This window comes from Lissotriton vulgaris, chromosome 12 (genome assembly GCF_964263255.1).
Source record: "Lissotriton vulgaris chromosome 12, aLisVul1.2, whole genome shotgun sequence".
NCBI classification, from domain to species: Eukaryota; Metazoa; Chordata; class Amphibia; order Caudata; family Salamandridae; genus Lissotriton; species Lissotriton vulgaris.
This window is the reverse complement of record NC_141700.1, coordinates 525,295,423-525,313,222: the sequence shown is the minus strand read 5'-3', so window position 1 is coordinate 525,313,222 and position 17,800 is coordinate 525,295,423. Positions and strand designations below refer to the sequence as shown.

General features: G+C 48.9%; 1 protein-coding gene across 11 annotated transcripts in view; it reads right to left on the bottom strand.

Moving 5' to 3' along the window:
• CNOT1 (CCR4-NOT transcription complex subunit 1) overlaps positions 1-17,800 on the bottom strand; it is a 1,684,613-nt gene that overhangs the window by 1,280,473 nt on the left and 386,340 nt on the right. For all 11 annotated transcript variants that reach the window (XM_086945302.1, XM_086945307.1, XM_086945301.1 and 8 more), the window contains exon 9: positions 16,894-17,020. In XM_086945302.1, coding sequence (XP_086801428.1) covers positions 16,894-17,020 — 127 coding nt within the window. The remainder of the gene's footprint in view (positions 1-16,893; positions 17,021-17,800) is intronic.

The window sequence follows — 17,800 nt, the reverse complement described above, 5'->3', positions numbered from 1 at the left end:
GCAGCTAAATGTATCCTGATGGGGCTATATGCCAGATTGCATCTGTATAGATGCAACAAATAACATATGTTTTGCATTGATGCATCTAGCGGATTTATGTCATTATTGGAACAATAAATGACAAATCGCTTCCATTTTGCCGCATAGCATGCCCTGGTTGTAGGTCTTCTTGCCTCCTTGATGATGTTCATACAGTCAGGGGGCAGGTTCAGGTAGCCAAACTATGACCTCAGGAGCCATATTGCAAGGCTCAACTGTTGCGGATCTGGTTGCTGAATGTCTCCACAGCTCTGAGTGAGGAGACTGGGTGTGAGTCGCAGTCGTTGGTGAGGCACCACTGAAAGTTCTAGGAACGAGGTGTACCACGCCTGCCTTGCCCATGTTGGAGCAACTAGGATGAGCGTCATGGAGTGCTGCCGCAGTTTGTGCCACTAGCGGTATGAGCGGTGCTGGAGGAAAAGCGTACGCAAATCTGCCCGACCAGTTCAGCCATATCGCATTGCCCTGAGACTGCGGGTGTGGGAAACTGGCGGCGAAGGTTTGGCATTTTGAGTTTTCCTTTGTGGCGAATAGGTCCACCCCTGGATGACCCCACTGCTTGAAATACGGTTGGAGCTCGAGGGATGTATCTCCCACTCATGCATCTGATGGCTGTGCCTGCTGAGCAGGCCCGCCATCTGGTTGTCCTTGCCTTCGTGATGTTCCGCCATGAGGAGCATGTTTCGTTGAATGGCCCACTTCCACATGCTCTGGGCTAGATGTGACAATTGTGGAGAGTGTGTGCCTCCCTGCTTCTGGATGTAATACATGGCAGTCATGTTGTCCGTCCGCATCAGCACGACTTTGTTGCACAAATGCAATCTGAACGCCTTCATTGTCATGAAGATTGCCATCAGCTCCAACAGGTTGATGTGCATCTTCTGCTGCTGCGTCGTCCATAGACCCTGCACAGTATAATGGAGGACATGCGCTCCCCAGCCCTGGAGAGATGCGTCCGTCGTCAGCACTATTTGTGGTACAGGCTCCTGGAACGATCGTCCCCTGCAAAGGTTTTGTGTGTTCCACCATTGCAGAGAGTTGTATGCACGACCGGTCACCAACACTAGTCTTTGAGATGTCCCCGAGCCTGGTTCCACTGTCGCGCAAAGCACTCCTGAAGCGGACGCATGTGTAGCCTCGCGTGAGGGACTATGAAGATGCAGGAGGCCATCATACCTATCAGCTGCATAAATAATTGCGCTGGGAGTGAGTGTTGGGGCCTGAACTTCTGAATCAGCAATTGCATGCTGTTGACTCTGGCAGAGTTTGGCTGCACTGTTGCTGCTAGAGTTTATTGTCGCTCCTAGGTACTGTTGTACATGTGCGGGTTGAAGATGTGATTTTGGTTAATTTAGTGAAAATCAGACTGTAGGAGGTGAATCGTGCGGGAGATGTGGCTGGCACATTGCTGGGCTGACTTTGCTTGGACAAGCCAGTCGTCCAGATAAGGATAGACATGGATGTGTTTTCTCCGAAAGAGCGCAGCCACTGTCGCCAAGCACTTGGTAAACACTCTGGGGGCCGTAGTGACCCCGAAAGGCAGGACCTTGAACTGGTAATACTGGTTGTTTATGGTGAACCCAAGATATTTCCTGTGTGCTGGGTGAACGGGAATGTGGAAATATGCATCCTTTAGGTCTAGGGTTGCTAGGAAGTCCCCCTGACTGAGCAATGGGCGAACTTGTTGCAAAGTCAGCATGTGAAAATGTTCTGACAAGATGTACTGGTTCAGGGGTCCGAGGTCTAGAATGGGCTGGAGAGACCAGTCCTTCTTTGGGATTAAGAAGTAAAGCAAGTACACCCCGTACCCTGTTCTAAAGGCACGAGTTCTATGGCCCCTTTTTGCAGCATGCAGATGACTTCTTGCTGCAATAAGCGCCTGTGCTCTGCAGACATAGGACGGTGCCTTAGGGGTATGTTGAGTGGAGGTTAGTTCTAGACAATAGCCGTATTGGATAAGTTGTCTCACCCACTTGTCTGTGGTAATGCCTTCCCAGACTGGCAGGAACTGCTGAAGTCTTCCCCCGACCAGTGTTACATGGTCTGGGGGCAGTGACAAGACGTCACTGTTTATTGGTGGCAGAGGATCTGGCATTATTATTTCCTCGTCCTCTGCCTTTGGTGCTGTTCCCACGATATTCACCCCTATTGTTTGTTATAGGTGGTCTGTGTGCCCCCTTTGTTGTATTGGGCTTGCTGCGATGCTGGACATCTAGAGGCTCCCCTGTTACGGGAGCGATGAAAGGAGCCGCCCCTTAACTGTTGTGACTGCAGAGCTCCCATGGATTTTGCTGTCTGTGTCTTTCTTAATTTTTTCTAGGGTCGTGTCTACATCAGGACCAAATAGAAAGTCAGGGTTAACCGGCTGATTAAGTTAAGTTGTTTGGATCTGACTTAAAAAACAGAGATGCGTAGCCAGGCATGCCTTTTAAGCATCACACTTGTGTTGATGGCCCTAGCTGCTGTGTCTGCTGAATCTAGCGCACATTTAATGGATGCATTTGAAATCAGCTTCCCCTCCTGTATCAGCATTTCTGCTCCCTCCTTATAAGCATCAGGCAGGTGTTGTAGTAGCTGATCTAACGTGTCGTAATGAGCCCTATCATACCTGGCTAATAGGGCCTGTGTATTTGAGATTCTCCAAATATTTGCAGCTCGTTTGCCAGAAGCTTCCAAGATTTTAGATTCTTTGTCCGGAGGAGGAGCATCACCACTTGTTTGAGAGTTTGCTCTCTTACGAGCATTAGCCACCACTAGGGAGTCCAATGGGAGCTGGCCCTTGATATACGTAGGGTCTACAGGCGCAGGCCGTTATTTCCTATCAATCTTTGAGTTTACAACCCTTGCCTTTGTGGTCTCCTTGAAAATGTCACCAGTGTGTTTAAGGACACCCTTTAGCATAGGCAATGTCTTTACTGATCTTTCTGAAGTTGAGAAAGTATCAAACAAAAAGTCTTCCTACACTGAGTCAGCGTGCATTTCCACGTCATGGTTATTGAGTGCCCTTTCAATCAATGCGTTAAACGCAGCAGTATCTTCAGTAGGCGAGGTTTTGACGGTATAGGACTGAGTGTCGGGAGTGGTGTGTGGGTCACCAGGGTCAGTCCAGGGTTGAGGTTTCTCGTGATCTGTGTCAATAGGATAATTAAATTCCTCCTCATTGTATCCCTCCCCTACATCCTCATTGGTACGTGTGTGAGAATAGGCATATTCTTGTCCATAGGACTCCACAGGTTCAAAAAGAACAGGTGAGGTGGCAGAATCCCTTTTCTTTTTGAGTGGGATCTTGTATGACTCCAAAGGATTTTCTGGGATGATCTTTCTTTTGTAATAGTGAGTCTGCCAGAATCATGAGTCGATGAATAGTTTTGACTGATTATCATAGGAGGGTGCTTGGAACACCATGTCCTCAATGGGCTGATTTCTTGATACTACCGACACCTTTTTGGCCGTGCCGGTGCTTTTTTGGGAATCGAACGCCTTGGGTCGAGCGGTCGGGGGCAGTTCGTACTTAATTGGTGGCATAAGCATTGGAGACGAACCGACCTTCTTCGAGGGCGGAGCTGTCTTCGATCCGACCGACTTAGTCTGATCACTAGTCTGCTTGCAGCCTTGCGTTGACTCGAGCTCCCGGTGCGCAGCAGGCACGCTCTTCTGCTTCGACGTGACATGATCTTTCGGGTCGATTTTGCTCTTCGACTCGAAGGCTTTGCACACTATTGGCTTGGAGGCTGAAAGCTTCGGATCGAGAGTCTTTTTAGCCTGGAGTCCTTTGCCAGTGTCGCCATCTTTGGACGTAGACGTTGACAGTGCGACATGCTTGACCGTAGATACAGGCTTCGGCGCCCCTAACTTCGGGCCAACGCCCTCTTGTGACCCCGAAGGGGCGATGACACTTTTTGATTTGATTGGAGCCGACGAATCCGAAGCAGTCGATCCGAGGACTATCTTTAGCAGTTTCGGTTTAGCATCTGTCGGTTTCGATTTCACCCCTGATTGTGGTTGATCGACCGATGGCTCCCTAGAAATATTTTTAGCCGGGCCTTGACGCGGGGCTATAGAATGCGGTTGAAGATCTTGGCTAGGGCCTTCCGGCGATGCCTCGACCTGAGCCTTGGGAAGTACAGTGTCAGTATTGGGCCCAGCAACTGCGGTTGGGCCTTGCTCATCGCTCGAGTCATCAACGGCTACGATGGCCTGTGCGTCGTCTCCAACCTAGACGACGTCTTCCTGATGGACGTAGTCTTCTTCTTCGTCCTCATCATAGTTAGAGTTGTGCTCCGACGCGGGATCAGACTGTTGTTCAGGATCCTCTTCGACGCCCTCGTCGTCATCAGCCTCGAATATTTTCTCCGGGTCGGGCGCTGTTTTATGCGCCGACTGTCTTACGGCGCGTCGAAGCCGAAGTGTCTTCTTCGACCGGAACCTGGAACAGGCCATGCAGCTGGCCTCGTCGTGGTCCGGGGATAGGCATTTATTGCACACTGGGTGAACATCAATGTGAGGGTATTTGGAGTTGCAGACGGGGCATCTTTTGAACGGGCTCCGTTCCATTGTCGATGGGGCCTTTGGTGTCGAAAAAGGCAAATGGCCTTCGACGTCCTGTTCGAAGAACTGGATCAAGTACGTGGCACCGAACAAAAGACAATACCGACGCCCCTAAGGCCTTTTGAAAAGTGTTTTATATCGATTCCGAACTGGAGTCAAGAAAGTACATCCTAACCCAATGGCGGGAAAAAACAATCTGAGGATGGAGAGGATGCCCATGCGCACTGTAGTCCAGGGGCGGAGCCACCTATTTCGTGTTACTTCAAAGACTCTTCCAGGACAACAATGTGCAATCATCCGGACCCAACACTAGGCAGCGATCTATGCACAGATATGAATTCAGCAGCCCACATGCCTCGAACATAATACTTTTATACTAAAACAATTGGTCTGAGTGTGTGAATTTATTTACTGACCGGGTGTGTACAACAAATGCTTAACACTGTCCTCTGATACTGCCTTACTGTTCGACCAAACTACCACAAATCGAGAGTAAGGTGCCATCTACTTTTACCTCTGCCTTTCTCTGGGGTTCTACTGGACTGTGCAGACTATACCTTACCATGGTATAGTATATACAGAGCCAGCTTCCTACAAGGTGCGCCTCAGGCCCTCTTCTCCAGGGCGCAGAACGCTGGATTCAGGGGTGTTTTGAGGTCGGATTTGACATTACAGGGCCACTCACGGTTGGGAGGGGTGTGTATGTGCAGAGGCAGCAGGCAACGTCGGGAAGTTCCTGGAGGGGCCAAACCACGTCAACCTCTGAATCTAGAGCGCTGGGGGACCTCACTGGGACCAATCGACCACTCTGGCAGATATCGGGTGCACTGGTGTATCCAAGCGTCTGTTTTTTTGTCTTCAGCAGGTGCGGAGTCTCTTTGGGTGATTCTTTAGAACAGAACTGCTGTTCACAGGAGATCCAGTCTTTGTTGAAGGCAGCCAGTCCTCCAAGGGCTTCTGGAGGTCGCTGGCTGTAGGACAAGGGAACTTTTGGCACAGCATCTCTGGAAACTGCAGAAGGGCCAGTAGGGCTGGGGTCAAGTCAGTTTTTCTCTACATTCTCGTCTGCTGGGCGTGTCTTGTCCTTCATAGGTTGCGGGAATCACCCTTGTTTTAGGGCTGTCCCCTAAACACCGTATTGAGGGGGTGTTTTAGGCGTCTCAAGGTCAGTATCCAATGGTCTACTGACTTTAAGGTGACTACACCCTTGGTGTGCTAACCCACCGTAGGTGAGTAAGCACAATCCCTAATCATAATTGTTGAGTGCTTGCCATTTGCAAGATGGCAGGCACTGAACAGTGGTCTTCACCTCGCCTCCCACACCTGAGGGGTGGGATTGGCAGAGATGGGCACCCCATCCGGGCTTTTCTAATTTTTTCCACCTGTCTTCCTGCCGAAAAGGAGGGGAGACAGGAAAGGGGCCTACTCCTGGGGGTCGCGGTACAAAGGCAGCAAACCTTTGAAGCTCCGCTGCCACAGATGGATCTTCATGACCTGGGGTAGTTGCGACAAACTCAGCCTATGAACGGCCTGGTTTCTGGACTGGGGAGTAAAGGCTCCCATTGCAGGGGTCGAAATAAAGGTTTAGTGGTGACATGCTGGTGCTTACCAGTGACTGAACCCACCAGCGGCTGGTCGTCTTTCAGGGGGAATCTCTAAGATACCCTCTGAGTGTATGGTATAATAAATCCCACACTGGCATTAGTGTGGGTTTATTATACTAAGAAGTTTGCTACCAAACTACCTAGAATTCAGAGTAGCCATTATGGTGCTGTGGAGTTCATAATGACAAACTCCCAGACCATATACTCTATGGCTTTACTGCACTAACAATGGACATATACACTGTAGGGGTACGGTGTTCATGAAACTTACCTCACCAGTGGTATAGTGCACCCAACAAGGAGCGGCCAGAGGCAGTGTTTTGTAGGACTGGAACACAAGGATGGTGTGCCATGTCGACTCCTCATTGTTCTGAACCAAAAAGCGCAGTGTGGGGTGTGTGGGGTGTGTGTTTAAGGTACAGGACGGGTAAGGGTGGCACAATATGTGATGCTGCCCCTAGAGACCTTCCCTGGTCACAGTGCCCTTAGTACCCATGGTACCTTTTACATGGGACTTGCATTCTGTAGGAAAATGTCTATATACTACACCAAAAAGAGGTATAGTGTGTATTGAATCCAGGTGACCCCAGAGGTAGGCAGAGGTTAAAGTTAGATATAACCTTACTCTATTTGTGGTAGAGTGGTCGAGCAGTAAGGCAGTATCAGAGGGCAGTGTTAAGCATTTGATGTACAGTCAGTCATCAAATGTCGCCGCCTGGGAGTCCTTTTCGAAGGATCCACTAGGCTGCTTGTCCTAGGGTGCTGTTTGTAAGAAGTGGCTCTGTATCGAATATGCTACTTACCAGTATGCATCTGTTCTTGGCATGTAGGGCTGCTGACATTCATATCTGCATAGATCGCCGCCTAGTGTTAGGTCCGGATGATTGCACATTGTTGTCCTGGAAGAGTCTCCAAAGTATCACGAGATAGGTGGCTCCTCCCCTGGACTACAGTGCGCATGGGCATCCACTCCATCCTCAGATTGTTTTTCGCCATTGTGGCAAAGATGGTGTAATACCGTAAGTGATTAACATGTTAAGAGTAATTCTGAGTGCTGCAGCCGCTACAGGCGCCGGAGAGGAGGGCGGGCGATATGAATGTCAGCAGCCCTAAATGCCAAGAAAAGATGCATAAAGGTAAGTAGCATATTCGGTTCGAGGCATGTGGGCTGCTGAATTCATATCTGTGCATAGAATATATAGCAGTCCCTCAATTAGCAGCGGCCGCACATGCCAGCTGCAGCAGTCCGAAAAAGTGTTTTTAGAACAGCCTGCCTTACAGCTGCCTGCTGTTTGGGGTGCACATCTACGCGTAGTGTTTTGTAAATGTGTGTATGGTAGACCATGTGGCTGCTCTACATATTTCTTCTAAAGAAATGTTTCCAAGGAACGCCACGGGGACCCCCAACTTTCGCGTGGAGTGGGCTCTTGGGGGAAGAGTTAATGTGCGCTTAGCCTTTTGATAGCAAATCTGTATGCACTTAACGATCCACCTGGCTATACCTGCTTTGGAAATGGGGTTGCCTTTGTGTTGTGGCGAAAAGGCAACAAAAAGTTGTTTTGTTTTCCTAAAATCTTTTGTCCTGTCTATGTAGTACATTAGAGCTCTTTTGACGTCTAGTGTGTGGAGAATTCTCTTGGCACTGACTCTGGATTTTGGAAGAACACTGGCAGTTCTATAGTCTGATTCATATGGAACTGTGAAACCACTTTAGGCAGAAACTTAGGGTTAGTGCGTAGTAAAACCATGTTGGAGTGAACCTGAATGAATGGCTCCTGGATAGTCAGTGCCTGAAGTTCACTAACTCGGCGTAGCGATGTGATTGCTATCAGGAAAGCCACTTTCCACGTCAAGAATTGAATCTCGCATGTGTAGAGGCTCAAAAGGTGGACCGATCAGCCTGGTGAGGACCACATTTAGGTTCCATACAGGTGCTGGTGTCTGGAAGGAATAACTATGAGTCCCTCCAGAAAAGCTTTGATGGCAGGCACTCTGAAAAGTGAGAGATGCTGCCTGTTTTGGAGATAAGCTGCTATTGCGGACAAATGTATACGAATGGAAGCATAGGTCAGATTGCATTTGTATAGATGTAACAGATAACAAATGATGTTGTGAGTAGATGCATCTAGCGGATTGATGTTGTGGTCGGCACAATAAATGACAAACTGCTTCCATTTTGCCTCATAACATGCTCTAGTGGTGGGCTTTCTTGCCTACCTTATGATATCCATACAGTCAGGAGGCAAGTTGAGGTAGCCAAATTCTAAAACCTCAGGAGCCAGATCGCCAGGTTGAGCTGTTGCGGATCTGGATGCTGAATGTCGTAATGGCTCTGCGTCAAAAGCTTGGGTGTGAGGTGCAGCTTTTGATGCGGTACCACGGAGAGTTTTAGAAACGTGGTGTACCATGGTTGGCGTGCCCACGTTGGAGCAACCAGGATGAGAGTCATCGAGTGTTGCTTCATTTTGCGTGCCACCAGCGGTATTCGAGGTGCTGGGGGAAAAGCGTACGCAAATATGCCTGACCAGTTCATCCATATCGCATTTCCATGCGACTGTGGGAACCTGGTGGCAAAGCTTCGGGATTTTGAGTTTTCCCTTGTGGCGAACAGGTCTATCTCTGCATGACCCCACTGCTGGAAGTACGGTCGGAGTACTGATGGATGTATTTCCCACTTGTGCATCTGGTGGCTGTACCTGCTGAGCAGGTCTGCCATCTGATTGTCCTTGCCCGGGAAGTGTTCCGCCATAAGGAAGATGTTCCTCTGAATGGCCCACTTCCACATGCTCTGAGCCAGATAAGACAACTGTGGAGAGTGTGTACCTCCCTGCTTCTGAATGTAGTACATGGCAGTCATGTTGTCCGTCCGGAACATAACCTTGTGCACAATTGTACCTTGAATGCTTTCATCGCCATGAAGATAGCCATCAGTTCCAGAAGGTTGATGCGCATCTTCCTCTGCTGTACTGTCCATAGTCCCTGCACCGTGTAGTGGAATACATGAGCTCCCCATCCCTGGAGAGATGCGTCCGTTGTCGGTATAATCTGTGGCACAGGCTCCTGGAACGGTCGGCCCCTGCAAAGGTTTTGTAGATTCCACCAATACAGAGAGTTGTATGCGCGACCGGTCACCAACACTAGGTCTCTCAATTGTCCGTGAGCCTGATTCCACTGACGTGCTAAGCACTCCTAAAGCGGACGCATGTGTAGTCTCGCGTGCGGGACTATGAAGATGCAGGAGGCCATCATGCCTATCAACTGCATGAACACTCATGCTGGAAGCGAGTGTTGTGGTTTGAATTTTTGTATCAGCAATTGCATGCTGTTGATCCTCACTGAATTTGGCTGTGCTTTGGCTGCCAGAGTATCTATTGTCGTGCCCAGATACTGCCGTACGTGGGCGGGCTGAAGGTGGGACTTTGGATAATTCAGTGAGAACCCCAGATCGTGAAGAAGGTGAATGGTGTGGGACATGTGGGCGGTACATTGCTGGGCCGACTTTGCCTGTATAAGCCAGTCGTCCAGATAAGGGTAGACGTGAACATTTTGTCTCCGTAAGTGTGCAGCCACTGTCGCCAGGCACTTGGTAAACACCCTGGGCGCTGTGGTCACTCCGAAAGGGAGGACCTTGAACTGATAATGCTGATCCTGAATGGTGAACCTGAGGTATTTTCTGTGTGACGGGTGTAGCGGTATATGGAAATATGCATCCTTCAGATCTAATGTTGCGAGGAAATCTCCCTGACTAACAGTAGAACCTGCTGTAATGTGAGCATGTGAAAGTGTTCTGAGAGAATGTACTGGTTTAGTGGCCTGAGGTCCAGTATGGGTCTGAGGGACCCGTCCTGTTTTGGGATCAAGAAGTACAGCGAGTACACCCCTGTACCTTTTCTTCCACAGGCACGAGCTCTATGGCTCCTTTTTGCAGCATGCAGACTACCTCCTACTGCAATAATTGCAAATTCACTGTGGACATAGGACGGTGTCTTGGGGGAATTTTGGGTGGAGTGGATGTTAACTCCAGACAATAACCGTATTGGATAAGTTTCCTCACCCACCTGTCTGTAGTGATGGATTTCCAGAATGGCAGGAACTGTTGTAGTCTCCCCCCCAACCGGTGTGGTATGGTCGGGGGGCAGTGACAAGACGTCACTGTTTGTTAGTGGCGGAGGATCGGGAGCTGTTTCCACGACCTCTGCCCTTGGTGCTGTTTCCACGATAGCCACCCCTACTCTATTTGGTGTAGGTGGTCTGCATGCCTCCTTTACTCTATTGTGTCTGCTGGGACAGCTGGCCTCTGGAAGCTCCTCTATTGTTGGAGCGACGAAAAGAACCACCCCTGAACTGCTGCGACTGTAGAGCCCCCATAGACTTTGCAGTCTGTGTCCTTTTTGATTTTTTCCAAGGTGTGTCTACCTCTGGGCCAAATAAGTGATCAGGGTTAACAGGCTGATTTAGTATTGTGGTTTGTATCTCTGGCTTGAAACCGGAGATTCTCAGCCAGGCATGTCGCCGTAACATCACACTGGTATTAATTGCCCTGGCTGCGGTGTCTGCTGCGTCCAGCGCACACCTAATAGATGTGTTTGATATAAGTTTCCCTTCTTGTATTAGCATCTCTGCTGCCTCCTTATACTCATCTGGCAAGTGTTGTAACCAGGTTTCAAGTGTATCATAATGAGCGCTGTCATATCTGGCTAAGAGTGCCTGTGTGTTGGAGATTCGCCCGATATTGGCCGCTTGAGCTGCCACCCTTTTCCCTGATGCTTTTAACACTTTAGATTCTTTGTCAGGGGGAGGAGCATCACCCGTTGTTTGAGAGTTCGCCCTCTTCCGGGCATTGGAAACAACCAGAGAGTCCAACGGCAACTGTCCCTTGATATAGGTAGGGTCCACAGGTGCGGTTTTGTATTTTTTCTCAATTCTGGGGTTTATCACCCTTGCCCTTGTGGTCTCCTTAAAAATGTCTCCAGCATATTTTAGGACACCATTTAGCATTGGTAGAGTCTTGACAGCTCTCTCTGAGGTTGAGATGGTGTCAAACAATAAATCCTCTTCAATAGGGTCAGCATGGAGCTGGACATCATGATTTTTTGCTGCCCTCTCAATAAGTGCATTAAACGCAGCCGTGTCTTCTGAAGGCAAGGTTTTAATAGCATAGACATGACTGTCTGGGGCAGTGTGTGGATCTCCTGGGTCAGCAGCGTCTGTCCAGGGTTCAGTGTGATCTTCTGGATCAGTGTCTATAGGATAACTAATCCTTATTGTCACCATCCCCTACTTCCACATCTGAGTATGTGGGTGAGATAGGAGCAGTGTCTTGTCCATGTTGTGTTATAGGTTCTAAGAGGTGACGTAGCAGAATCCCTCTTTCTTTAATGGAATTTTATATGACTCCATAGGCTGTACCGGGGCGATCTTTCGCTTAAAAATAGAAAGTCTACCCGTCTCAGCGTTGATGAATTGCCTCGACTGATCTTCTGTCGGAGGCTGTCAATGCTTGGTGGCCACCTCCGTAGTTGCAGGCTTCGGCCCCATGGACACCTTCTTGGTCGCTTCGACGGCCGTCTTAGGGGCGAAGACCTTAGGTACCACCTTCGGCGGCAGTGTGAACTGGATGGGCGCCGACGACTTTGGAGGTTTGCTGACCGGCTTCGGGGGTGGAGTAGCCTTTGGTCCGACAGTAGTAGCCTTCTCTTTAATGCAATTCAACGAGTCCGACACCTGCTTCGAAAAGGAGGCGGATGGCTGTGTTGACTCGACTGGTTCCTTTGAGCCACTGCCAGTTGTGGACTCTAGGTCTATACTGCTTTTAGCCTTGTCGGGTCGATGCTTAGGATCGAGAACTTTGAGTTCAGAGTCCTTTGTCTGTGTCGACGGCCTTCGGCGCCGACTTCTTCGGGTCAACGTCCTTGATCAGTTTCTTCGGTGCCCCGGTCTTCGGCTCGACACCCTTGAGCGACCTCACCGGGTCGATAACACTCTTCTGTTTTGTCGGTGCAGATGGTTCAGAGGTCTTCGAACCGACCAAAGTAATATGCACTTTCGGTTTCGATTTAGTGTCTAGTGCTTTCGGTTTTGTAGACACCGACCGATGGCTCGTTAGAAATGTCCGTAGCCGGGCCTTGAGGCAAGGCTGTAGAACCAAGCGTACAATCTTGGGTAAGGCCATGTGGCGATCCCTCGACCTGAGCCTTATCGAATGTTTTGGGTGCGGCCCCCGTAGTAACGGCTGGGCCTAGCTCCTCGCTCGAGCTATCTTCCACGGCCTTGAAGGCCGCATCGTCGTCTCCTACCTAGTCTACGTCTTCAGTATCGACCATTTCTACATCTGCTTCGAAACTGGAGTCGATCTCAGACACAGGATCAGACAGGTTTTCTTTAACTTCCCGCTCGGCTCCCTCATCCTCGGCATCGAAAATGTTCACCGGGTCAGGTACAGTCTGCTGGGCCTCCTTTCGCACTGCGCGTTGAAGGCGAATCGTCTTCTTGGAGCGGAACAGAGAACAAGCAATAAAGCTGGCTTCATCGTGATCCGGAGACAGGCACTTGTTGCACACCGGGTGGACATCGATGTGAGGATACTTGGAGTTGCAAACGGGACATCTCTTGAACGGGCTCCGTTCCATGATGGATCGTCGATAAGGCCTCTGGTATCCCGGGCCTTCAGTGCTGAAAAGCCACGCGGCTCCTCTTGACGTCCGGCTCTGGGATAGAGCTGGAACAAGTACTGGGCACCGATCGCAAATACAATACCAACGATAACTAAAGGCCTTCTGGCCAAAAAAAGTTTATCGATTCCAAACTTGAGTTAACAAATATACATCCGAACCCAATGACGGAAAAAAACAATCTGAGGATGGAGTGGATGCCCATGAGCACTGTAGTCCAGGGGAGGAGCCACCTATCTCGTGATACTTCAAAGACTCTTCCAGGACAACAATGTGCAATCATCCGGACCCAACACTAGGCGGCGATCTATGCACAGATATGAATTCAGCAGCCCACATGCCTCGAACATACTGTTCCAAAGTAAGGTACAGTGTGAACAAAATCCACAGTCCCCAGAGGTTTGGCAGAGGCAAAATTTAGATATAACCTTACTCCCCAAAGTGGTAGCTCTGTCGAGCAGTAAGGCAGTATCAGAGGACAGTGTAAATTATTTGTTGTACACAAAGTCAGCAAATGGTCTCACACACTCAAGGACTGAACTCTAGGCCAATTGTTTTATATATAAAAATATATGGTTTTATTTTTTAACCACAAGGAGGAATAAAAATACTTTCTCAGAATGACATGTTGCAATGAAATATTTTCAAAGAGCAATAGACTTTTGAATACAAAAGATACCATTGTTTCAATATGCAACATAAACTTAACACAATAACATTGAGCTCAATGGGAGTAAAGTAAAAGGCAATATCAATTACTTTGAATAGGTTTTTCTTACTCAGGGCTGGATCCTAGATTCAGCCCTGGTGCATCTCCTGTAAACAGTTGAAAGAAAATGTTTTTGTTACACAGGCGATTTTTAAGGAATATTTGTATGTTTCAAAAATCGACACTAAGAAGAATTTCTGGTAAAAACCAGGCAATGTTATCCTATGGGAGAAAATCAGGTCATCGGAAAATCAGTTGTAATTACTTTTTAGGGTCAGTGCTGGGCACAAAGATCCAAAGAAAATTAAAGGAAATGATGGACGGAGCGTTGACAATACAAGCACTCACCCCCAGTCAACTGATCTGGGTTGAATCCATCACCTTTCTTTAGCCCACTCTGCCAGCCCAGTTCAGACATGGCCATATGCAAATCAGTCTGACCCTGTGCCTCATTGGAACAGTCCAGTCCTAACTGCCAAGCCATGCCTTCCCTGGACCAGAAACAAGCTACCGAGCACCGGTTTCTGGCATTTCAGCCTTCTTCAGCCGGGCTTGCTTGAATCCAGGGGCAAAGTGAGCAATACCCTGCATACCCTGCCAACTTATGGCGAACAAAGAAAAACCAAAGGAAATGATGGACGGAGTGTTCTCTGGAGTACACCCCCTATCCTGCCACTCTTCAGTGGGAGGGAGGCAGGAGCCTGTCTCTGATTGGGTAGGGCTCCATATCCTCAAGATAGCAGGAGCCCGGAGTTGTGCTTCCCCACGCCTCCCCCACCTGAGGGGTGGTGTTGTCAGAGGCTAGCACACCACCCTTTCCTGACTTAGGTTTTCAAGCCTGTTTTGTCAGTGTGGATTTAATGTGCTGAGAAGTTAGATACCAAACTTCAGTCTTCAGTGTAGCAATCATGGTGCTGTAGAGTTCGTGATGACGACCTCCCAGCACCATATACTCTTAATGGCAGCACTGCACTTACAGTGCCCAGGAATGGACCTGGGTACTGTGTGTTGTGGGCATGGCACACAGGGATGCTTTGTTATGCATCAAGACACTCGGCATTCAAAGGCAGTGTGTGTGGGTCACGATAGAGGACCCTTAAGGGTGGCACAAAAAGTGCTGCAGCCCATAGGGGCCTTCTCTGGTCACAGTGCCCTGGGTACCTAGGGTACCATTTACCAGGGGCGGACATGTGGCCAGAGATTCCAATTGGGTTTAGCTTCCAATAAAGTTTTAGGGAAGGAAGACAGGCCCTGTGTACCCGATTGGCAGGAGCCCAGGGCACACTCAGTCAAAGTACATCAGCAATTCAGCAAAAAGTGGGGGCATACTGTGAAAAAAGCCATCTTTCTTGCAATGGTATGCCCCCTTTTTTCTGAACTGCTGATGTGCTTCGACTGAGTGCCCTGGACTCCAGCCAACTAGGTACCCAGGGCCTGTGTTCCTTCCCTAAAACTGTTGAAACTAAAACCCAATTGGCCTCCCTGGCCACCTCAGTGCATGGAGACAAGAGAAGACCCCTGAGAGCTGCAATACTTACTGTGCCACACTCAAGGGCCCTGTACCCTGACACACACACACTGCCTTTGCAGGCTCAGTGTCTATGTACAGAAATAAACAAATGGTCGACATGGCACACCTCCCTGTGTGCCATGCCCACAGAACCCACTGCCCTGGCATACTTCAGTCACCCCTCTATCTGGGCACCCTGTGCCAGAGGTGTGGGTACAGGCGCATGAGCCCTGTGCCCCTACAGTACCCAGGGCCATTCCTTGGCACTGTAAGTGCAGTGATGCCATTAAGAGTATATGGTGCGAGGAGGTTGTCATTACGAACTCCACAGCACCATAATGGCTACACTGAAGACTGAGTAGTTTGGTATAAAACTTCTCAGCACATTAAACCTGATCTGATGCCAGTGTGGGATTTAATGTAAAATGCACGAGACAGGGCATCTTAGAGATGACCCCGAAAACCTAACCTTCAATCCACGTCTGGGCTCAGAGCCTACAGAGGCTGCCAAACATCAGACATGTTGCTGGACTCCAGGGAGGAGCGAGCATCCCCCCCCCATCCCTCCCCCCCCACCTCTCCTGGGCCTGCAACAATGCACAGTCTTTTCCCCAGGGGAAGCTTCAAAGGCATGCCGCCTCTGAGTACAGCAAGTGGTCTGGAGAAGCTCACATAGGCAGAATGCCTTTGAAGCTTCCCATCCTGGGGGAGGAGGCTTGGCACCTCGTCCCAGTATGTGAATTGTTGCAGGCCCAGAAGAGGGGGGGGGGGGGGTCTCCACCCAGGGGTCCAGCAGCATGTCTGCTGTATGGCTGCCTAGACAGCCTTTCAGTCCAGACGTGGATTGTAGATTAGGTTTCAGGGGGCATCTCTAAGATGCCCTCTGGTGCATTTTACATTAAACCTCACACTGGCATCAGTTCGGGTTTAGTGTCCGGAGCAGTTTGATACCAAACTTCTCAGTCTTCAGTGAAGTCATCATGGTGCTGTGGAGTTCGTAATGACGACCTCCCAGCACCATATACTCTTAAATGGCAGTACTGCACTTAGTGCCCAGGAATGGCCCTTGGTACTGTAGGGGCACAGGGCTCATGCATCTGTGCCCACACCACTGGCATAGGGCACCCAGCTAGAGGAATGGCTGATGAATGCCAGGGCAGTGGGTTTGTGGACATGGTACACAGGGATGTGTTCCATGTCGAGTCTCTGCTTAGTTCTGCACCCAGTGTGTGGGTGTCAAGGTACAGAACCCCTAAGGGTGGCACAATAAGTGCTGCAGCCCTTAATGGTCTTCTCTGGTCACAAGGTCCAGGGTACCTAGGGTACCATTTACTAGGGGCAGACTTGTGGCCAAAGATCCAAATTGGGTTTAGGCTTTAGTATAGTTTTTAGGGAAGGAACACAGGCCATGGGTAACCGATTGGCAGGGACCCAGGGCACACCAAGGAAAAGTGCATCAGGCAAATAGTGGGGGGGGGGGGGGGGTGGGGGGGGGGGGGTACTGCAACAGAACTCACTCTCTCACACTTATTGGCCATCATCCCAGCAGAATTACCTGCTCTGTTTAAAACTGCGCTAACCTGCCTGTGTGGACTGAGATGGTTGGAGTTGAGTTGGCACATCATGTGTCATCCTCCAAATAGTGCAGCAAAACATTCAATTGCTTATGTATTTAAGGAAAAAAACCAATGATGGAAAATGTGTTAAGACACAACATTATTTCTAAAATGGATAGTCAGAGTTCGATACTAAAAGCCAAATTCCGGTTCAGAAATGGAGTTCTAGATACTGCAGACACTGGAAAACTCTTACCTGTAACGGAATACCATCAGTAAGTCCAGAGTGAGTTCGAGCCATCATTCCTAGTACCCTGGCAACCTGCACAGCTGTGACTTCCCGAACACCAAACTGAACAATGATATTGCGGCATTCTTCCACACTACAAAAAGAAATTGAATCAATCACAATAGTAATTGTCTAAAGAAAGCAGGTCCTGTTCCAGCACAGAGTAAAACATCCACAAAGCCGAACTTACAAATTGTACAGGTTTTTTAAACAAATGTCAGTGCATTAAATGTTGTAAAAGGCTCACAATTAGTTAAAACATCAATAGTTTGTGATTCAGTTCTCCGGCTTTTGGAACGGTCATCACCAAGCTGTATTCCAGCTACACTAGTATTTCCATAACATTGCAAGAAGCGCGCTGAGCTCCGGTGATTAGCAGAAAAGCTGAGCGATAGACAGAGCAATTGCTGCAGCAATGGTACAAAAGCTGGCACTTTACAGATGGCAAGTATAATCGTTCACAAGCACCAAATTCGCCAATGTTTGTATGGATATGCTTTATATCATTTAGACATGCCAATGTTCAAATAATGGCTTCGAGCTAGACCTGCAGGATTACTTCACCCAACAGAGGAAGATTGAATCAAACTAGCACATGCTTTTAAATAGAAGTGTCGATCAGCAATACAACACAGGGGTATTAATTTATGTGAGAAGACCTCTATCATTTGCAAAGTCAAGAAATGAAAGTAACAATATAAAGTTAACAGAACATTGATATAGGCAACCTCTGATAGCATAAATGCTGCTCATTCATTCCTTACAAATTACCAATTCCCAATAGAGGGGATAAACCCAGCATCAGCCTAGGATAAACCTGTTAAGATAAATATCAACTAGCTTGCCAACGTCAAGTAAAAGTACAAAAGTACCA